Below are 24,311 nucleotides of genomic sequence, written 5' to 3' on the forward strand. Positions count from 1 at the left end.
AAACCCTTAGTTTTCACTTTAGAAGCACGAGGATGATACAGCTGTCCAAATTACACATAAAGGCCTATTCATTCTTCCTCATCAGACACCAGCAAAACGCTGACTAATCATGTTTATTTGGGTGAAGACAAACTCCAACCAATGGCGGTAGACTCAAACAGTCGGTGTTTGTCTGTGTGGTGTGAATTATCCTTAAAAGTGCCACGAAGTCCCTAAACACTCGTGTGCGCTATTCCAAGCCTTCTGGATTTAGTCATTTGATTAATGTCAGGGTTGCCAGGTTTTACGCAGGAAAACCCGCCCAATCATCGAGTCACAGCTCAGCCAAGAAGCTGGAATTCTGCGTTCTAGTTAAAACTAGAAATATTTTAGTTACGAAGACCCATCGATCTGCTTTAGAGGGGCGTGTGATAACCCTCGAATGCGTATAGGTATGTTTCATGTCACATTAATTGCGGATATGTCTGATTTACAGAGCTTCAAAATAATGGCCGCCATCCACCAGCATTACCGAGCTTGGAAGTAACCAAGCTTTTTACAAAACTCTGACTGTGTTTGTCTGGAAGAAGAAAGTCATATACACATAGGAGTAAAATATGGGTAATTTCCAATTTGGGGTGTACTATGCCTTTAAGTTGTCAAATAAGCTACATTATGTATAATGTAAGACAACATCGTCTGATTTCTCAAATAAATTCACTAGCTCGTCATGAGCAGCGGTCAAGCGGCCGAGGCGAGACTGCAAGTGTTTGCGTCTTTTGCTGACGTCTGAGTCCTCAAACAAGAGCTCGCTCACGTTTGCCCGTCCCAGGACACTCAGCATGTCAGTACACAGGAGCTGAACCGTCTCCTTCAGCATGTAGAAGGAGATCAGCATGGGCAGCTGGTCAGCCATCCTCTGCACCACAATCTGAAAGATAACACAGAGCCACTAAGCAACTTCTCTCTAAACGAGGCTTGGATTCATTTCTGAAGACTAGATGTACCTCATAATACGCCTGCAGCATTTCACTGTACTTGCTTTTTACGTCAAGGACAGGTAACCGCTCTTCTGAAAATTTCTCAGCGCTAATCTCGTTCAGGAACTTCAAGTAGATGGGATCTTGAGTGTAGACCATGCTTTCCATTTCAAACTGATCCATGATCCGCTGCTCCGTTTTGGCTTGCTGGCTCGACTGAATGTTATCGATTTTGTTCTATGATGAAGAAGTACAGAAGAACAAAAAGTCAACTGACAGAGTTTTTGTACAATTGTTGAAGTTCCCTTTTGAATGTTGCTGTATGAGGATACTCCTGAAACCTGGTTTATTCACGTTTGTGTAGCAGCACAAACCAATTATGTTTAAGTTTGCCAAAAGGGGTGGGGCCAGCAGCTTTATAAGTTAGCTCTGAGAGCCATTTCATCATAATTTACTGCTTCAGCTTCAACGAGTCAATCTTGCACAAGTCCTACAAGCTTGTAGAGGAGTAGGAGTGTGCTGAATACTTCCTCCCAAGGATTCAGCGTGGGCCAGTGTGGACAGCAAGCTGAATCGTATCCTCTTGAAGTCCATGGAAGATCTTGGCTTACACAAGAGTCCGGCCTGAAGCAATACCTACACAAACTTTGCTTATAGCACGGTACTGTTGGAGGCATTCCTCATAACGTCCCTTGACTCAATGAGAGATACAGTTCTAAAGTAAAACTTCGGTTGCTAACGCATGCACTGCCTCGCTATCAGTCTAAATATTCTAATAAATGGTGCTCCTACCTATATAGCAGTCCACCCTTCTTATGGCGGGCTGTAGACCCATTTGTTTGGGTCTCAGGTTTCAGGGCCTAGGCTATGGCTTTGGGATACGCGAGCAAAATTATCTCAGAAACTTTGTAGTTGCTGAAGCCAGGCATTCCCCCTCTGTAATACTGGCTAAGCTCCTTTGAACTCTCCACTTGTTGGAAGCATGTAAAAATGTATTTCTTATCAAAGCTGAACAGGGTTCAAAGGGTGCCGATGTGCATCTGCATATCAGAAATTCTAGCAAAGTTATATTTTCTGTACGTGAGGTGCAAGAAATCACACCGAACGCGCCGACTTGCTAAGGTCTTGCTAGAAAAATCTAAACAAAACAGCAACAACAAACTCAAAATAAACCAAAGAAAATGATCTTGTAATACTTTGCACTTGTATACTTTATAAGCTGAGCTCAAAACAATTAGTTCATACGCACTTAATAAGTTATGCTTATAATAAGTGGACACTGAACTCTCTGCACAGCAACTTTTCAAATATGAAGAATACATTGCAATTTTACTTTAGTAAAAAAAACACCATTTTTGTCACAAATACGGAGCAATCTTTACCATAGTGATATTTAGAAGAGCAGGGTAGTTTCGGAAACATTGTTGAGAAACGTCAGTGAATTGCTGGAGAATGATGTCTTTTAAAAGTAAAACAAAAGACAAACATTTTATGCTTGATAGTTCAGGTATGATACTACTATCACATTCTAAGTTGGATTTACGTTCCAATTGAACATAAAAATGCGGACCTGTACCTTTAATGGTATTGAGCAATTCGTTCGTTGGCTGGCTCTTTGAGTTTATCCACACGGTTCTGCAAAATCATCTCGAAGATTCTGTAGTTGCTGAAGCCGGGCAGTTCCCTTCCTCTGTAATTCTGGTTAAGCTCATTCGAACTTTCAACTTGTTGGGAGCAAGAGGGATATTTTTTATATGGAAGAATGACAATACAATTCTTATAAAAGCTGAACAAAGTTCGAAGGGCGCTGATATTCAATGCAACAGTACTTTTCACTGTTTGTATCTGCTTTGAGTCCGAGTTACTCAATATTTACTAGTTTATTAAACAATATAATTTTACAGCTGTGCCGTTGCTCTGAATATCAGCAGGTATGACATTTAGAAATGTACTGACAGGATGTCTTTGTTTCATTAAGACCTTCATTCCACTTCTTGAATTCAGCCCGAAACTGGACAAACATATTTTCCTTATTGAACAGCTCTCCCAATGATAAGGACTTGATTTTATCGTTGAATTTTGTTAATATCTGTGAGAAAGAAAAATGAGCTTGTTATGCGAGCACGTTTTAAATTATATTGGCATTGTACCTCTAAAAGGAAAAAAGAAAGCCACGAATGAGCTTTGAAAACAAAAAAACTAAAAGTGAACCGAGAACACTGATGAAATGTGTCTGGTTACAAACATCATCTACAGTAGAGGCACCGTGTCTGATGTGACAATGTTTGCTCTTATAATGCTCAATCGTTTTGCATTTTACAAATGTTCTGTGATTTATTCATATAAAGATCATTGCAGTGTCTTCTGAATGTTTTGATATGTTTAGACATTGTGGCAATTAAATTAAGAAAATTACATTTTTTATTAGCATTGCCCAATTTCCAAAAAAGAATTACGATAGGTTTTCTTTCTTTGTTTATTTTAGGGTTTTTTATAAATTAAAAAAAATTGGTATGGATTTCAGTGTTTGAGAAACTTTTATTGATTCAATAAAGGTTCAATAAAGTATTGTCTTTTGTTGGGACGGGCGCTTCTAAAGATTTATTGCATCTCATGTCTACGTCGTTTATGAAATAATGTCCGTGTAAATGTGTGTAAAACAATATTGTATATGCATTGTTGCGATTATTTATAGCTGAAATAATAACGTAGTTATAATAGTTGCTTGCTGAAACTGAAATGTATGCATCGGCCCTAGACCTCACTTATGAAAAAAGGCAGATTTGACAATTTTGGGCCTTTAGTTAGTGGCCCAATTCTCACTAGTAACTAACTATTAGCTATTACTTTTGCCTCAGGAATCCCCTAAAGGTGGTTTTTAAGTTTAGGTATGTGGTGGATTAATTACTAATATGCTACAGTACTTGTCAGTAGTGAGAACTGGTCCTAAACTAAAGTGTTCCCTAATTATATCACTTCTCTGTGGATTCAGCCCTAATAAAAATTGTGAGAAGCATGAGTTGATCAAATTCTTACTTTAATGAGGAATAGTTTGGCTCCTTGGGGTCCTGTGGAGGTCCAGCTTCACACTCCTTCATCGCATTCTTCACTTCCCACAACTGCTTTTTAATCTGCTCGTCAAGCTTTGGCAGGGATTTCTGACGATGATGAAAATAAAATGGATGTAATAAACCCAACAGATGCCCAGAGGATATTGTAAGTAGCATTGGAGTTGCATTAAAAGTAATGCGAGTAACATAATCAGATAAACTTCAGATAAACAACCCTAATTCCAGAAAAGTTGGGATGCTTTGTGGAATGCCATAAAAATTAATATTGCTATGTCTATTCTCTTTCATTTTTAATTGGCTATAGTATAAAATATGGAAAAAGTTGGGGCAGAGGCACTTTCACTGTGTCACATCAACTTTTAATTACAATGTTTCATTGTTTGAGAATTGAGAATGAACTAAAAGCGCAAAATGAGAGCAGGCATTGTCTTGGTCTAATAAAACCTACAATATACAATATACAATCCATTGTGCACAGCAGCGACTGAATGCTAGCCCAGATAGTCATGCATGGACTGTACATGGAGACTGATATATTTTGATCGATATCCCCAGCCCAAGGGGAAATGCTTTGTATGTAGATAAATAGCTAATTCCAAGTTAATAAAAACACAACATCTTAATGTGTAAGCTCTTTGCATTTATCAATATATCCATCTAAATATTACACACTGAACTTTTAACCAGTTTAACTCTTTGCTGCTGACCTTCAATAAACCAACCATATTAAGAAAAAATACTTTAGACAAACTCACTTTTTTTAAAGCGTAACACAATATTGTAATGCATTACTTTTAAAAGTATCTTTCCTGAACACTGGTTATAAGAAATACATATGAATATGAGCATGAATTATATAGGATATATAGCCTATAGACTAAAAACTAGCGAGCCACCTAAACGTTGAGGCTTCTTCAGACTGCAGTGGTGGGAGATCATAGTCTCTCAATACATTTAATATTTATATGAATTGCCATTTACAAACTTACTTTAATATGACTAACGAGATCCTGAGTGAGTTTGACAGCGAGACATTTAATAGTTGCTTTATTGTTATCCAAGAGCGGTCTGTAGAGAAAAGAAGGAACACTTCAGAGAATGTAAGTGAATCTGAAACAAATATATTTTCAAGTTAGATTTTTTTTTTAATTTCAACGCACAGCCCTCGATCGAGTTTGGGTTTTGGCTCTTCATGACAACATACACATTAAGAATTGTACTAAAAATGGAAACTTAAGGGAAGCTAAGGATAAAAGAGCATAAGGATATACAAATTTACTTATAAGCATAAAATGTCTGGGAGGACACAAAACTGAAACGTAACCCAAGCAAAACACGGTTCTTTTAAGGATAATTTTGCATTAATGTTTCTGTTTTGATTCACTATGCTTTAAAGGTAATTTTAAGCATGCCTGTGCTTATAGACCAAACATCATATGCATGCACATGATGTCATCATTTTTACTAATTTGTTTTCCTAGTTCACACTGCGAAAATAATGGTATCATTATTGGTATCATAAAACCTTGCACTTTGAAACCTGTGCTGCTGTTGTGTAAATGATCTGCCAAAAGCACAAAAAAGTTCTTCTTGAAAATGGTGTGTAAACACCTCCCAAGCACAGTCAAAGTATGGAAAAGTAATGTTTTCTTTAGATCAAACCTGAAAAAGTCATGATTTTGGAAAAAATCTCTTTCAGTTTCTGTGGCCTCCACCAGAGGAACTTTGTCATCGATCTGTTGTTGTCCTCTACACTTCACCATGACGTAACCTTTGCGGAGAGGAATCACTTTGTTCTGGACAACGGCCAGAATGTTCTTCTCGGTTCCCCTGTCTATGAGGTCTGGCTTGGTCAGAATGGCTGTGTGAATGAAAAATTATTCTTAAAAATATGCATTGGCTGATCAATGTGCTGAAGGATATTAGATGTTGTGCAGATGATCGTCTTCATTACCAAGAGTTCTCATGCCATCAGGATCCACTTCTTGTGCCATTTTCAATGCTTCGGTTGTTGCAATGTCTGCGTTACAGGGGACCACTACCATGTTGATAGTCTCTTGCTTCTCAATAAATTTCAGGATCAGACGTTTGATCTATAAGACATGCAGACAATATATGTTACTGGATATATATAGATGTTACTGAACCTTGAGTGCATAATCAGATTCTACTGCCCACCTGTTTTCCAATATCCTGTGGTTGTCCTTGCACTGGGACCCGGGCGATTCCAGGTAGATCGATCAGGGTAAGGTCACAGACATCAGCTGACCTGATCTCTAAAGTGATGAGGTCATCACAGATTTTCACCCCTTTTCCAGCCAACTCGTTCTGGGCTGTAAAACACACTGCATGATTAAATACGTGCTTTAATCATGTTTACACACTTACCGGCCACTTTATTAGGTACACCTTTCCAACTGCTCGTTAGCGCAAATTTCTAATCAGCCAATCACATGTAAGCAACTCAATGCATTTAGGCATGTTGACATGGTCAAGACGATCTGCTGCAGTTCAAACCGAGCATCAGAATGCATAAGAAAGGTGATTTAAGTGACTTTGAACGTGGCATGGTTGTTGGTGCCAGACGGGCTGGTCTGAGTATTTCAGAAACTGCCGATCTACTGGGATTTTCACACACAACCAACTCTTGGGTTTACAGAGAATGGTCCAAAAAAGAGAAAATATCCAGTGAGCAGCAGTTCTGTGGGCCTAATGCCTTGTTGATGCTAGAGGTCAGAGGAGAATGACCAGACTGGTTCAAGCTCATAGAAAGGCAACAGTAACTTAACCACAAATAACCTCGTTACACCCGAGGTATGCAGAAGATCATCTCTGAACACGTCAAACCTTGAGGCAGATGGGCTACAGCAGCAGAAGACCACACCGGTCCCAGTCCTGTCAGCTAAGAACAGGAAACTGAGGCTACGATTTGCACAGGCTCACCAAAATTGGACAACAGAAGATTGGAAAAACGTCGCCTTGCGTCAACAACATGAAAATATGGATCCATCCTGCCTTGTATCAACAGTTCAGGCTGGTGGTGGTGGTGTAATATATTTTCTTGGCACACTTTGGGCCCAGTAGTACTAACTGAGCATCGTGTCAATGCCACAGCCTACCTGAGTATTGTTGCTGACTATGTCCATCCCTTTATGACCACAGTGTACCCATCTTCTGATGGCTACTTCCAGCAGGAAAACAAACCATGTTATGAAGCGCGAATCATCTCAGACTTGAACATGACAAGGAGTTCACTGTACTCAAATGGCCTCCACAGTCACCAGATCTCAATCCAATAGAGCACCTTTGGGATGTGGTGGAACGGGAGATTCGCATCATGGATGTGCAGCCAACAAATCTGCAGCAGCTGCGTGATGCTATCCAAAATCTTTGAATGTTTCCACATAGGATTAAGGCAGTTCTGAAGGCAAAAGGGGGTCCGACCCGGTACTAGTAAGGTGTACCTAATAAAGTGGCCGGTGAGTGTATACTCTTATGTTTGCACTGCACTCATACATCAGGGCTCACCAATAGGGACAGATGGCCTGGGAACCCCTATTTTTGTTTGTTTATTTTTACCAAGAAGAAAAAGGACAAACCCGATCAAATCGAACAATTTCTACCAGAGAAATAACTTGTTTAAGGGGCCTAGATTCCCTGACAATGCCCGATTTCAAAGCTGAAGCCTGTACATATTAGCACTTTGTTGCCATTTCTTTTTAAAGCCTGCAATTGTTGTTTTGTATCTAAATGCCACAACTGATGTTGACATACAAACATGGCACAAACAAATGCACTTCTGCCCATAGTAACCTTCCAATGCCCGAGACTTAAGAACCTACTCTCCAACATCCAGGAGAGCCGCTATAAAGGCAGAGGCCCCCTCAGTTGGAGCCTTAACCATAATAATACGCACCATCCTAAACAGCTGAAAAGTTTTGGTAGTAACTGGCACAGTGACTATTCCCCCAATGGAAAAAGGTAGTACGGAAATCCTAACCTACCCAATGGAGAAGATCCACCTATGGACTTACAGAGGAAGTACCACATAGGAAAGGTACTGGCGTGGGAGATCTACCAAAACCCAGAACCTACTGACAGATTGTCTGTCTTAGGGAAACACTGAGCCTGGTGGCTGATGTATGCAACTGTCGCTGTGTTGTCCATCCAGACCAAAACTTACTTGCCTTGGTTCAAGGGTCGAAACCTACTCATGGCCAAAAGCACTGTCAGCAACTTCATATGCCAATGCAACTTAGGCCATGCCCATTGCACACAGCACCCCAGCCTGGAAGCATCTGTTCTAACAACGATGCATCTGTAGAAAAGAGATCTCCTTCCTTTGGTATGAGCCATGATGCCCATCGTGGGACCCGGGTATGAAACCAGTGCTGAAGTGGCCTAATACAGTATGTGTCATTGTCAGTTTTAATTTATGCTTTTACAGAACAGAAGCGCTCAATGGTCTGTGTGAAGGAATCCATCGTGCACGAGTAAAGAGCTGATAACAGCGGCAATGAGCGCTCGCTATAACACCTTCCGGATAGATCACCTGTTATTTACCACAGACCAACCAATTTATTATCAAATGGAAACGTTTTTTTCACACACCGTTCTGCCTGTGAAGCTCTTTTAGGGAAAATGTTGAAGGGGTGAGATGCGGTCAAATTCCACACAGGACTTTATACTAAAATACTAAGGACATGAATTATTATTATTATTATTATTATTATTATTATTCTGCTGGAAGATCATTGCTGAACAATGTTTCTTTTTTGGGGAAGGGGTCAAAGCTTTTATTAGATTGTCAAGTTTATCAATAGCACTGAAAAGACAATGAATTTAGAAGAGTTTTACTCACCTTCTTCAACGTGTTTTTCAACTAATGAAGGATCCTCGAATTCAGTGACCTGCTCCTCGTGAGACATACGTGGCCTTTTGCTCGCGGAGCTCATCAGTTGGTTAGAAACTTGTAAAGGTGTTTTAAAATGGTTGTAGGAACTGAAAATTAGAACCAGAAATTGCTAGCTTTTTCAACTAACCTGCTTTAGTGTTTTTTTCATATTTCTTCTTACGGTAAGACAGAACAGCTTTCCAGCTGACTCCACTTGTTACGTTCCTCAGCCTCAGCTCTAGTGGACATCTAGTGACAATTCCTATCAACCATCAGTAGAAACACAGATGTTGACAACACACACACACACTCACACACACACACACATATGAATATGCAATTTACCACTTCCTCTTGGCAACGCAATTCCAGACAGTGCTTCCAACACAGAGCTTTTCCCAGAACTCTGGTCTCCGATCACTACGATAGTCGGCAACGCCAAGTCCTTCTGAATGCCAACTGAGCGCAGAGTATCAATCAGATCGATGTACGGACGAATACTCTCCTCTAAATGGTTGTGAACCTCTCCCTTCATTCCCCGACTAAATAAAAAAAATGTATGTTTTATTTGCAAAATTGTGGCTTTATACCCCTTTATACAGATATTCTATTGATTTTTTACTTTAAACCATTTTGAAATAAAACTTATGTTATAATTTTTACATTTAATTTATCTCTTCATTATGCAAGCTATGTAAAATTGTAGCATTGTAAACCTTTTTTTTCATTGTAAAAATATAATTTCTTTTTAGTAATAGTAGTAGTATCTAGAGCAAATAGGTATAAATTCATATAAAAAATGTATCTTTGAAATTAGATTAGAAATAAGCACAATGATTAGAAATAAGCACAATGTATACTAGCCTTTCTTGTAAAGAATTATCAGTGTCTTCAACGTAATTGTGAACACTGCTTCGAGCTGAAGGAGACGAATTGAAATAATCCATGCTTAAATTGGTCATTTTCTTGGAGGAAAAACCGAAGAGGAAAAAAATGAAAAGGCAAAAATGAATGAGATGAATTTCTTTCTTTTTAGGTGCCTCCTAAAAAAATGATATATGCCCTAAAGACAGTTTTCATGCTTCCATGCTAAAGCGAAATCACGAGCAACCTGTGCGTCAGACTCAGTTTATAGTTCATCACACCCAGAAGATTGAAATCGAAAGTAAACAGAAGCGGACAAAGTACATGACTCCATTACTCGAGTGAAAGTACAGATCCTACTGGTCAAATATTACAAGTAAAAGTTGTAAAGACAGATTACAGAAGAAAAAAAAACAGTACAGAAATACTGTATTTCACTTTTTGTCTCGTTTTTTGTCTGAATCAACTTATAAATAGAGATGCAAAACTAGTTTGAAATACTGTATGCTATATGCCTATAAATATAGCCCTTATAATATGATAAAACGTGAAGTGTAAATATTATTCAACCCAAAATCATTTTCATTTACACACCCTCGTGTTGAATGATGCAGCTATAAGATGCTCATAAAATTCTGTAGGCTCATGCGCTCTATTCAGTTGTTTTATGTGGTTTGTGATCAAGACTTGACCAAAAATCTGTAAAGCTGTGGCCAGGAACTGTGTTTTGCACACTGGCACTAGATACGTGTAAAATTATGCTGAAAAAATCAATCAGTCAATCAGTAGGGATTTTATTACATTTTTAATTTTATTTTCAGTAGATAAGAAAGCAGCTAAGGTACTAAATGAAGCTTTACCCTGTCGTTAGCAGCTTGGATACATATTACTGCAAACATGAAAACAACCAAAGTATTTATATTCTGACAGATACTATTAATGCAGGTTACTATAATTACAAAGCTAATAGATATTCATTAATTCATATAAAAGTGCAGCGCGATTTAATTTATGGCAAAGTAAAATTTCAGGGATTAAGTAGTTAAATGCACTTAAAACTTATTTACTATTATTAAAACAACATGGAGGTTTGGGTAATACATTTTCATACGCTGAAAAAGAGTTGTTGCTGTCAAACAAATTATAATATCCTCTAAATTAGTAGATTTCTCAAATAAAATCACTCAGTGCTTCCTGAGCAGCGGTCAAGCGGCCGAGGCGAGACTGCAAGTGTTTGCGCTTTTGCTGACGTCTGAGTCCTCAAACAAGAGCTCGCTCACGTTTGCCCCGTCCAGGACACTCAGCATGTCAGTACACAGGAGCTGAACGGTCTCCTTCAGCATGTAGAAGGAGATCAGCATGGGCAGCTGGTCAGCCATCCTCTGCACCACAATCTGAAAGATAACACAGAGCTACTAAGCAACTTCTCTCTAAACGAGGCTTGATTCTTTCCTGAAGACTAGATGTACCTCATAATACGCCTGCAGCATTTCACTGTACTTGCTTTTACGTCAAAGACAGGTAACCGCTCTTCTGAAAATTTCTCAGCGCTAATCTCGTTCAGGAACTTCAAGTAGATGGGATCTTGAGTGTAGACCATGCTTTCCATTTCAAACTGATCCATGATCCGCTGCTCCGTTTTGGCTTGCTGGCTCGACTGAATGTTATCGATTTTGTTCTATAACATCAAGTGAAGACGTAACTGGAACTGGAGGTAAAACTGACTTTTGTACAATTAACTTGGTTTTCTTCGGCCATGTACACACTGCACTCTTTAGTGCTTCATCCCGACACAGGTCAAATTAAGAGCAATATTTACCGTAGTAGTGTTTAGAAGAACAGGGTAGTTTTGGAAACACTGATAAGACACGTCATTGAATTGCTGGAGAGTGATGTCTTTAAAAGTACAACATAAAGAAAAAAAAAACAGCCACAATTTATGCTTGATAATTCATATGTGAGCTACTGCATGATTCTCATTACACAGTCATCCTTTGATTTCAAGTTCTCGTTAAATGAAATATGCGCTACTGTACCTTTAATGGAATTTGAGCGATCTGATGGCTGGCTCTTTGAGTTTATCCATACGGTTCTGCAAAATCATCTCGAAAATTCTGTAGTTGCTGAAGCCGGGCAGTTCCCTTCCTCTGTAATTCTGGTTAAGCTCATTCGAACTTTCAACTGTCAATCAATCGCATAAAAATATGTTTCTGAACAAGTTTCAAGAGATGTCTGTGCATTAGTAGTGGGGTTTGATTCATTGCATCATCCATTCATAAACATTTACTCATTCAAAATGGCTTTACTGTGTTTCGCTGTGGAGACAAGAGTCTAAAATGTAAGTTTACTAAATATTAGCTTCTTGATGACCAAACAATATAATTGTTGGCCTGAATATCAGCATGTAAATGTATTAAATATAAAAATGTACTGACAGGCTTTGTGTCGTTGAGATCGTCAATCCACTTCTTGAATTCGCCCGGAGCTGAATAAACATATTGTTCTTAATGATCAGCTCTCCTAATGATAAGGACTTGATCTTATCATTGAATTTCGTTAATATCTGTGAGAAAGACACAACAGTAATTGTTATGAGCATGTTTTGAATAAAAAAATAGCAGGTCAAACGTTATTTCACAGTTTTTATTTTTTATTTTATTTTTAACTGTGCCTTTCGCCTCAATAAACCCCTAATTTGCTTCTTACATAGATTACATTTTCGAAACCTGCCTCTTATTTTTGGCTTTACACAAAAACAGCCTTTTTCAGTCAAAGGCTGAAAATGTCGGCTTTCATAAATTATGCTACAAGTAAAGATGTTGTGTGGAAGCACCAAGACATTAATATGTGCTTTATAGGTCCTAATAAACAGTATACTAGTAATATACATAGTTAGTAGTGAGCACTGGTCCCTAAACTAAAGTGTTACGTACCTAATTATAGCATTACCATGTATTACCATGTGGATTCAGTCCTAATAATAATTCTGATAAGCATGAACTTAAGAGACTTTGGTTGATCAAATTCTTACGTTAATGAGGAATAGTTTGGCTCCCTTGGGGTCCTGTGGAGGTCCAGCTTCACACTCCTTCAGCTCATTCCTCACTTCCCACAACTGCTTTTTAATCTGCTCGTCAAGCTTTGGCAGGGATTTCTGACAATTATGAATAAAAAATGGATGTAATAAACCCAGCAGATGCCAAGTGGATGTTGTAAGCGTTGTTGGGATTACGAGTAATGCAAGTTATACGATTGGATGACTTTTTTAAAGTAACTAGCATAGTAAACTTTGCTTTTGCCAACCTAGGGGCGTGATAGCGTAGTGATGGGTGCTCAAGTCACCACTGACGATGTGATATTTGGATCACGTGTCACTTGAGATGTGGTTATGAGTACATCACATAAGATAGATTGGTGGGATCTCTAATTTGTAGAACCTTTTTCTGTGTCATTCTGTAAATTATTTGGATGGATGTCTCTCTTTGTTTCACCCACTGCTGTTGCATCCGGAGGTCCGAAGGATGGCGGTCACAGGCCAGAACCTCAGGAATCTGTCTGGTGGTGGGTGTAGGGCAGAAACTGTATTTCGACCAATAAGAAGTTCTGTGGTTCCCGGCCTTTTTACCAAAGGTCTTCTTCTTGCCATTTAAGAGGTATCTGGAAGTTGTCCTAGCGTCTTTATCTTATGGCGTTTGCTTATGTTAGTCCACAAAGATCCAATCAAAATGAGGCAAAACTTTGTCCACCATAACGGTCGGGTAGGAGCCCCGCCATAACATTGACCCTAGAATGTGCTGTCCACTACACTAGTAATGTAATGCCTTACTTTTTATTTTTGAATTACAGTTATTAATTAGTTCCCTTTCAGTCCGTCACTACAATGTTACATCGACTGACTCCAAGCCACTCCCTGTACATACAGGGACGGTCATCCACTCATTCAGATTTTTGTTTCGGATCATTCTGAATGTGAATTAGAAGGAAAAGAGGATAAAAGATGCTGCTGGACTCTTGCAGCGCCATTCCCTTGGGATCTGTGCGCTACTCCCAGTTGTTCCCGTTGGTGAACTCTGGTCCTCCATTGCCTTAGTGTTTGGACTAATCTGAGAAGTCTGTTACTGTCCGGTTATCTGGATTGCAGGGAGTTGGGAAGGTTAAGGAATTGAGTTCACTTTGTTTAAACATGCTCAACTGTCAGCATTGTGGCCTCAATTTCGTAACACAGTTCAGGTTGTGGCGTTTTCCATAGGGACCCCATGACATCACTCGACGTAACGTCATAGTGACTGACTGAAAGGAACGTCTTGGTTACGTATGTAACCTTGAGGGAGGGGATGGAGATGTTATGTCCCTCTTGACACAATCTTGTGCTGAATTCTCAGCTCCTCAAAACAAACCTGAATTAGCGGATGCATGCCAACCATCTTATACACCCTTATATGTACGGGGGAGTGGCTTGGCATGCAAAATCCAGTCTCCAATTCTCATTGGCCTTTTCTTCTAAACTCAGAGGTGATTGGGGCTCCCGAGTGAGACATCTCTATTCCCTCCTTCAGGGAACGAGGATTACATACATAACATACGTGTTTTGACTGACAGAAATGGGGAGTATAGTGCAGAGGTGTCGTGTGTGAACATGATCTGTAGTTTATGTATATTATATATATACATATCTTAGTATGTATCTTAGTCTCTTAATTAATTTAAGATTTATGCTGCTAAAATAATGACAAACTTACTTTAATATGACTGACGAGAGATCCTGGGTGAGTTTAATGGAAAGACATTGAGCAGTCGCTTTGTTCTCGTCCAAGAGCACTCTGGAGAGAAACAGAAGGAACATTTTGTAAAGTAAATGTAAAGTTTTGTAAAGTCTTTATTAACAAAGACTATGTGGGCTGGACTGTATACTGCTTACATGAATAAATGTAGATGTGGTTTTGTGTTAGTATTTTTCTAAGCCTTTATAAAAACATTTTGTTCACAGATTTTTAGTAGTGCATGCTGCATAAACTTCAAACATGTCAACAAAAGTCAACATATAATTTCTTTAGATAGCAACCTGAAAACGTCATGATTTTGGAAAAAATCTCTCTCAATTGCTGTCCAGACCAAAACTTACTTGCCTTGGTTCAAGGGTGAAACCTACTCATGGCCAAAAGCACTGTCAGCAACTTCATATGCCAATGCAACTTAGGCCATGCCCATTGCACACAGCACCCCAGCCTGGAAGCATCTGTTCTAACAACGATGCATCTGTAGAAAAGAGATCTCCTTCCTTTGGTATGAGCCATGATGCCCATCGTGGGACCCGGGTATGAAACCAGTGCTGAAGTGGCCTAATACAGTATGTGTCATTGTCAGTTTTAATTTATGCTTTTACCAGAACGAAGCGCTCAATGGTCTGTGTGAAGGAATCCATCGTGCACGAGTAAAGAGCTGATAACAGCGGCAATGAGCGCTCGCTATAACACCTTCCGGCGATAGATCACCTGTTATTTACCACAGACCAACCAATTTATTATCAAATGGAAACGTTTTTTTCACACATCGTCTGTGAAGCTCTTTTAGGGAAAATGTTGAAGGGGTGAGATGCGGCCAAATTCCACACAGGACTTTATACTAAAATACTAAGGACATGAATTATTATTATTATTATTATTATTATTATTATTATTATTATTATTATTCTGCTGGAAGATCATTGCTGAACAATGTTTCTTTTTTTGGGAAGGGGTCAAAGCTTTTATTAGATTGTCAAGTTTATCAATAGCACTGAAAAGACAATGAATTTAGAAGAGTTTTACTCACCTTCTTCAACGTGTTTTCAACTAATGAAGGATCCTCGAATTCAGTGACCTGCTCCTCGTGAGACATCACGTGGCCTTTTGCTCATGGAGCTCATCAGTTGGTTAGAAACTTGTAAAGGTGTTTTAAAATGGTTGTAGGAACTGAAAATTAGAACCAGAAATTGCTAGCTTTTTCAACTAACCTGCTTTAGTGTTTTTTTCATATTTCTTCTTACGGTAAGACAGAACAGCTTTCCAGCTGACTCCACTTGTTACGTTCCTCAGCCTCAGCTCTAGTGGACATCTAGTGACAATTCCTATCAACCATCAGTAGAAACACAGATGTTGACAACACACACACACTCACACACACACACACACATGAATATGCAATTTACCACTTCCTCTTAGCAACGCAATTCCAGACAGTGCTTCCAACACAGAGCTTTTCCCAGAACTCTGGTCTCCGATCACTACGATAGTCGGCAACGCCAAGTCCTTCTGAATGCCAACTGAGCGCAGAGTATCAATCAGATCGATGTACGGACGAATACTCTCCTCTAAATGGTTGTGAACCTCTCCCTTCATTCCCCGACTAAATAAAAAAAATGTATGTTTTATTTGCAAAATTGTGGCTTTATACCCTTTATACAGATATTCTATTGATTTTTACTTTAAACCATTTTGAAATAAAACTTATGTTATAATTTTACATTTAATTTATCTCTTCATTATGCAAGCTATGTAAAATTGTAGCATTGTAAACCTTTTTTTTCATTGTAAAAATATAATTTCTTTTTAGTAATAGTAGTAGTATCTAGAGCAAATAGGTATAAATTCATATAAAAAATGTATCTTTGAAATTAGATTAGAAATAAGCACAATGATTAGAAATAAGCACAATGTATACTAGCCTTTCTTGTAAAGAATTATCAGTGTCTTCAACGTAATTGTGAACACTGCTTGAGCTGAAGGAGACGAATTGAAATAATCCATGCTTAAATTGGTCATTTTCTTGGAGGAAAAACCGAAGAGGAAAAAAATGAAAAGGCAAAAATGAATGAGATCAATTTCTTTCTTTTTAGGTGCCTCCTAAAAAAATTATATATGCCCTAAAGACAGTTTTCATGCTTCCATGCTAAAGCGAAATCACGAGCAACCTGTGCGTCAGACTCAGTTCATAGTTCATCACACCCAGAAGATTGAAATCGAAAGTAAACAGAAGCGGACAAAGTACACGACTCCATTACTCGAGTGAAAGTACAGATCCTACTGGTCAAATATTACAAATTAAAGTTGTAAAGACAGAGTACAGAAATACTGTATTTCACTTTTTGTCTCGTTTTTTGTCTGAATCAACTTATAAATAGAGATGCAAAACTAGTTTGAAATACTGTATGCTATATGCCTATAAATATAGCCCTTATAATATGATAAAACGTGAAGTGTAAATATTATTCAACCCAAAATCATTTTCATTTACACACCCTCGTGTTGAATGATGCAGCTATAAGATGCTCATAAAATTCTGTAGGCTCATGCGCTCTATTCAGTTGTTTTATGTGGTTTGTGATCAAGACTTGACCAAAAATCTGTAAAGCTGTGGCCAGGAACTGTGTTTTGCACACTGGCACTAGATACGTGTAAAATTATGCTGAAAAAATCAATCAGTCAATCAGTAGGGATTTTATTACATTTTTAATTTTATTTTCAGTAGATAAGAAAGCAGCTAAGGTACTAAATGAAGCTTTACCCTGTCGTTAGCAGCTTGGATACATATTACTGCAAACATGAAAACAACCAAAGTATTTATATTCTGACAGATACTATTAATGCAGGTTACTATAATTACAAAGCTAATAGATATTCATTAATTCATATAAAAGTGCAGCGATTTAATTTATGGCAAAGTAAAATTTCAGGATTAAGTAGTTAAATGCACTTAAAACTTATTTACTATTATTAAAACAACATGGAGGTTTGGGTAATACATTTACATACGCTGAAAAGAGTTGTTGCTGTCAAACAAATTATAATATCCTCTAAATTAGTAGATTTCTCAAATAAACTGACTAGTTCTTCATGAGCTGCGGTCAAGCGGCCGAGGCGAGACTGCAAGTGTTTGCGTCTTTGCTGACGTCTGAGTCCTCAAACAAGAGCTCGCTCACGTTTGCCCGTCCAGGACACTCAGCATGTCAGTACACAGGAGCTGAACGGTCTCCTTCAGCATGTAGAAGGAGATCAGCATGGGCAGCTGGTCAGCCATCCTCTGCACCACAATCTGAAAGATAACACAGAGCCACTAAGCAACTTCTCTCTAAACGAGGCTTGGATTCTTTCCTGAAGACTAGATGTACCTCATAATACGCCTGCAGCATTTCACTGTACTTGCTTTTTACGTCAAAGACAGGTAACCGCTCTTCTGAAAATTTCTCAGCGCTAATCTCGTTCAGGAACTTCAAGTAGATGGGATCTTGAGTGTAGACCATGCTTTCCATTTCAAACTGATCCATGATCCGCTGCTCCGTTTTGGCTTGCTGGCTCGACTGAATGTTATCGATTTTGTTCTATAACATCAAGTGAAGACGTAACTGGAACTGGAGGTAAAACTGACTTTTGTACAATTAACTTGGTTTTCTTCGGCCATGTACACACTGCACTCTTTAGTGCTTCATCCCGACACAGGTCAAATTAAGAGCAATATTTACCGTAGTAGTGTTTAGAAGAACAGGGTAGTTTTGGAAACACTGATAAGACACGTCATTGAATTGCTGGAGAGTGATGTCTTTAAAAAGTAAAACATAAAGAAAAAAAAAAAACAGCCACAATTTATGCTTGATAATTCATATGTGAGCTACTGCATATTCTCATTACACAGTCATCCTTTGATTTCAAGTTCTCGTTAAATGAAATATGCGCTACTGTACCTTTAATGGAATTGGCGATCTGATGGCTGGCTCTTTGAGTTTATCCATACGGTTCTGCAAAATCATCTCGAAAATTCTGTAGTTGCTGAAGCCGGGCAGTTCCCTTCCTCTGTAATTCTGGTTAAGCTCATTCGAACTTTCAACTGTCAATCAATCGCATAAAAATATGTTTCTGAACAAGTTTCGAAGAGATGTCTGTGCATTAGTAGTGGGGTTTGATTCATTGCATCATCCATTCATAAACATTTACTCATTCAAAATGGCTTTACTGTGTTTCGCTGTGGAGACAAGAGTCTAAAATGTAAGTTTACTAAATATTAGCTTCTTGATGACCAAACAATATAATTGTTGGCCTGAATATCAGCAGGTAAATGTATTAAATATAAAAATGTACTGACAGGCTTTGTGTCGTTGAGATCGTCAATCCACTTCTTGAATTCGGCCCGGAGCTGAATAAACATATTGTTCTTAATGATCAGCTCTCCTAATGATAAGGACTTGATCTTATCATTGAATTTCGTTAATATCTGTGAGAAAGACACAACAGTAATTGTTATGAGCATGTTTTGAATAAAAAAATAGCAGGTCAAACGTTATTTCACAGTTTTTATTTTTTATTTTATTTTTAACTGTGCCTTTCGCCTCAATAAACCCCTAATTTGCTTCTTACATAGATTACATTTTCGAAACCTGCCTCTTATTTTTTGGCTTTACACACAAAACAGCCTTTTTCAGTCAAAGGCTGAAAATGTCGGCTTTCATAAATTATGCTACAAGTAAAGATGTTGTGTGGAAGCACCAAGACATTAATATGTGCTTTATAGGTCCTAATAAACAGTATACTAGTAATATACATGGTTAGTAGTGAGCACTGGTCCCTAAACTAAAGTGTTACGTACCTAATTATAGCATTACCATGTATTACCATGTGGATTCAGTCCTAATAATAATTCTGATAAGCATGAACTTAAGAGACTTTGGTTGATCAAATTCTTACGTTAATGAGGAATAGTTTGGCTCCCTTGGGGTCCTGTGGAGGTCCAGCTTCACACTCCTTCAGCTCATTCCTCACTTCCCACAACTGCTTTTTTTATCTGCTCGTCAAGCTTTGGCAGGGATTTCTGACAATTATGAATAAAAAATGGATGTAATAAACCCAGCAGATGCCAAGTGGATGTTGTAAGCGTTGTTGGGATTACGAGTAATGCAAGTTATACGATTGGATTACTTTTTAAAGTAACTAGCATAGTAAACTTTGCTTTTGCCAACCTAGGGCGTGATAGCGTAGTGATGGGTGCTCAAGTCACCACTGACGATGTGATATTTGGATCACGTGTCACTTGAGATGTGGTTATGAGTACATCACATAAGATAGATTGGTGGGATCTCTAATTTGTAGAACCTTTTTCTGTGTCATTCTGTAAATTATTTGGATGGATGTCTGTGATCTCTCTTTGTTTCACCCACTGCTGTTGCATCCGGAGGTCCGAAGGATGGCGGTCACAGGCCAGAACCTCAGGAATCTGTCTGGTGGTGGGTGTAGGGCAGAAACTGTATTTCGACCAATAAGAAGTTCTGTGGTTCCCGGCCTTTTTACCAAAGGTCTTCTTCTTGCCATTTAAGAGGTATCTGGAAGTTGTCCTAGCGTCTTTATCTTATGGCGTTTGCTTATGTTAGTCCACAAAGATCCAATCAAAATGAGGCAAAACTTTGTCCACCATAACGGTCGGGTAGGAGCCCACACATAACATTGACCCTAGAATGTGCTGTCCACTACACTAGTAATGTAATGCCTTACTTTTTTTTTTTTTTTGAATTACAGTTATTAATTAGTTCCCTTTCAGTCCGTCACTACAATGTTACATCGACTGACTCCAAGCCACTCCCTGTACATACAGGGACGGTCATCCACTCATTCAGATTTTTGTTTCGGATCATTCTGAATGTGAATTAGAAGGAAAAGAGGATAAAAGATGCTGCTGGACTCTTGCAGCGCCATTCCCTTGGGATCTGTGCGCTACTCCCAGTTGTTCCCGTTGGTGAACTCTGGTCCTCCATTGCCTTAGTGTTTGGACTAATCTGAGAAGTCTGTTACTGTCCGGTTATCTGGATTGCAGGGAGTTGGGAAGGTTAAGGAATTGAGTTCACTTTGTTTAAACATGCTCAACTGTCAGCATTGTGGCCTCAATTTCGTAACACAGTTCAGGTTGTGGCGTTTTCCATAGGGACCCCATGACATCACTCGACGTAACGTCATAGTGACTGACTGAAAGGAACGTCTTGGTTACGTATGTAACCTTGAGGAGGGGATGGAGATGTTATGTCCCTCTTGACACAATCTTGTGCTGAATTCTCAGCTCCTCAAAACAAACCTGAATTAGCGGATGCATGCCAACCATCTTATACACCCTTATATGTACGGGGGAGTGGCTTGGCATGCAAAATCCAGTCTCCAATTCTCATTGGCCTTTTCTTCTAAACTCAGAGGTGATTGGGGCTCCCGAGTGAGACATCTCTATTCCCTCCTTCAGGGAACGAGGATTACATACATAACATACGTGTTTTGACTGACAGAAATGGGGAGTATAGTGCAGAGGTGTCGTGTGTGAACATGATCTGTAGTTTATGTATATTATATATATACATATCTTAGTATGTATCTTAGTCTCTTAATTAATTTAAGATTTATGCTGCTAAAATAATGACAAACTTACTTTAATATGACTGACGAGATCCTGGGTGAGTTTAATGGAAAGACATTGAACGGTCGCTTTGTTCTCGTCCAAGAGCACTCTGGAGAGAAACAGAAGGAACATTTTGTAAAGTAAATGTAAAGTTTTGTAAAGTCTTTATTAACAAAGACTATGTGGGCTGGACTGTATACTGCTTACATGAATAAATGTAGATGTGGTTTTGTGTTAGTATTTTTCTAAGCCTTTATAAAAACATTTTGTTCACAGATTTTTAGTAGTGCATGCTGCATAAACCGAAACATGTCAACAAAAGTCAACATATAATTTCTTTAGATAGCAACCTGAAAACGTCATGATTTTGGAAAAAATCTCTCTCAATTGCTGTGGCCTCCTCCAGAGGAATATTGTCATCGATCTGTTGTTGTCCTCTACACTTCACCATGACGTAACCTTTGCGGAGAGGAATCACTTTGTTCTGGACAACGGCCAGAATGTTCTTCTCGGTTCCCCTGTCTATGAGGTCTGGCTTGGTCAGAATGGCTGTGTGAATGAAAAAATTATTCTTAAAAATATGCATTGGCTGATCAATGTGCTGAAGGATATTAGATGTTGTGCAGATGATCGTCTTCATTACCAAGAGTTCTCATGCCATCAGGATCCACTTCTTGTGCCATTTTCAATGCTTCGGTTGTTGCAATGTCTATGTTACAGGGGACCACTACCAGGTTTATAGTCTCTTGCTTCTCAATAAATTTCATGATCAGACGTTTGATCTATTAGACATGCAGACAATATATGTTACTGGATATATATAGATGTTACTGAACCTTGAGTGTATAATCAGATTGCCCACCTGGTTTCCAATATCCTGTGGTTGTCCTTGCACTGGGACCCGGGCGATTCCAGGTAGATCGATCAGGGTAAGGTCACAGACATCAGCTGACCTGATCTCTAAAGTGATGAGGTCATCACAGATTTTCACCCCTTTTCCAGCCAACTCGTTCTGGGCTGCAAAACACACTGCATGATTAAATACGTGTTTATGAACATTTATATACTCTTTAATTTGCCATGCACTCAATACATTATCACATATGAAACGCTTAGTCCATTAATGTGGTGTGAGTGAATACACAGTTATGTCTTACACAGAGCAGGGGGTCCATTTGTTTTTTGATTTCCGTTTTTTTTTGTCACACTCCAAGAAGGTGCGACAAGTCCAATCAATCACAGTGGTTTACTGAGGAAGGTCCTGAAGCAATCGACTATTTAAGAGAATCCCAGACAATACCCCAGATGCATAAACTTTTCTTCTAAAATTAGCATTTTTCTATTTATTGCCACTAAAATAAAATAGTTATGATCATCAGCTGGAGAGCCTACAAACTGAAGAGGGCACTTCCCTCCAATTGTGTCTCTCTGTCTTGCGTTAAAGACTCTTATTTTGTAGTGTGTGTCTCCCATTGTTTCTGAGTTCCCTTGTTGCTCTGCCCCTTATTAGTTCCCTTGGCAATTGATTAACTTCTCCCCATTGTTATCTTATTGTCCTGTGTATTTAAAGCCCAGTTTGTGATTTATTCACTGCTGAGTATTAAATCTAGTTCTTACAAAGCTAATGGCCCTACTTGTTTTCTGGATTATGCCTCTCCCAGACCTACTTGCTGTTTTCTCAACCCTGCCCGGTTGTTGACCGCGTCTATCAATAACACACTGCGCATGGCTCATTTCAAACCACACTTAAAGGCTGAACTCTTCATTCATCCATTTAAAAGATGCTTTTATCCACGGATGTTTAAAAGATTAGGTGTCTTTGTGAAAGCTCTGTAAAATATCTAATCTGGGCATGCATCGTGTTTTGAAACCTGTCAGAATGAACTGGTTTTTCCAGCAATAGGTGTGACCTCTTAAGGGATGAAATGCGGTCAGATTCCACACATGACTTCATGAAATGGTTACTAGACTTATATAAAGAAAATACTAAGGACATAAATTATAATGAAACCGTTATTACATTAAACCTGTTAATATGTTCATTTGCCAACACTCCCATTGGAGTTGTTTTATGTGCTTGTTATTCTGCTGGAAGATACAGTTACTTATACACCAGATTACTGCTTATGCAATAAAATAATCTGGTGAATAGGTCAGAGCTGTTACTACATTGTGAAATTTCTTTACTGACTGTTATGCATCAGTGACACAGAAAATGCATTTTATGAGTTTTACTCACCTTCTTCAACATGTTTTTCAACTAATGAAGGATCCACGAATTCAACGACCTTCTCCTCGTAAGACAAACGTGGCCTCTTGCCCGCTGAATGTATCTGCTGGCCATGAACCTGAAAAGGATCTGTAACATGGTTTAAATTTAGCTGTAGGAATCAGACGGAGCTAGGAAACAAATGGAGATTGCAAGCTTTTTCACTAACCTGTTGAATTGACCAATTCGTATTTCTTCTTACGGTAAGACAGAACAGCTTTCCAGCTGACTCCACTCGTTACGTTCCTCAGCCTCAGCTCTAGTGGACATCTAGTGACAATTCCTATCAACCATGAGTAGAAACACAGATGTTGACAAAACACACTCACACACACACACACTCACACACACACACACATATGAATATGCAATTTACCACTTCCTCTTGGCAACGCAATTCCAGACAGTGCTTCCAACACAGAGCTTTTCCCAGAACTCTGGTCTCCGATCACTACGATAGTCGGCAACGCCAAGTCCTTCTGAATGCCAACTGAGCGCAGAGTATCAATCAGATCGATGTACGGACGAATACTCTCCTCTAAATGGTTCTGAATCTCTCCCTTTATTCCCTGACTGTAAAATTTAAAATGCATAATTTATTTGTTATTTTGCACTGTTATTTGTTTCAATCCACTCTTAAAACTTTTTTTTTTTATCCTTTTTTTTATCCTATATTATGCCTGTTTGTATTAGTATTTTGGACAAAATTTACATTAGGTTACCATGCATTTACTGTAAATACACGTTATTTTTAACTAGAGCACTTAACAAGTAAACTGGGTCTGTAAACGCATATACATTAATCCCCAATAAATTAAAATTAGCTCAAGGAAAAATAAAATGTATACGAGCCT

General features: G+C 38.7%; 1 protein-coding gene and 2 pseudogenes across 1 annotated transcript; all 3 read right to left on the reverse strand.

Moving 5' to 3' along the window:
• Positions 1 to 410: 410 nt before the first annotated feature.
• Positions 411 to 10,042, reverse strand: LOC122326376 (interferon-induced GTP-binding protein Mx2-like). The gene is given in 16 exon segments (XM_043221233.1): positions 411 to 910; positions 987 to 1,196; positions 2,342 to 2,418; positions 2,536 to 2,560; positions 2,562 to 2,683; positions 2,916 to 3,048; positions 3,996 to 4,021; positions 4,024 to 4,117; positions 5,020 to 5,098; positions 5,693 to 5,891; positions 5,985 to 6,123; positions 6,209 to 6,363; positions 8,892 to 8,999; positions 9,073 to 9,186; positions 9,270 to 9,466; positions 9,789 to 10,042. Coding segments are annotated over 16 exon segments (2,034 nt in total). The 5' UTR covers positions 9,887 to 10,042; the 3' UTR covers positions 411 to 652.
• Positions 10,043 to 10,926: 884 nt separating this feature from the next.
• Positions 10,927 to 16,766, reverse strand: LOC122326395 (annotated as a pseudogene).
• Positions 16,767 to 17,520: 754 nt separating this feature from the next.
• On the reverse strand, positions 17,521 to 24,065 carry LOC122326378 (annotated as a pseudogene).
• Positions 24,066 to 24,311: the final 246 nt, after the last annotated feature.

This window comes from Puntigrus tetrazona, chromosome 21, assembly GCF_018831695.1.
Source record: "Puntigrus tetrazona isolate hp1 chromosome 21, ASM1883169v1, whole genome shotgun sequence".
Taxonomy (NCBI): Eukaryota; Metazoa; Chordata; class Actinopteri; order Cypriniformes; family Cyprinidae; genus Puntigrus; species Puntigrus tetrazona.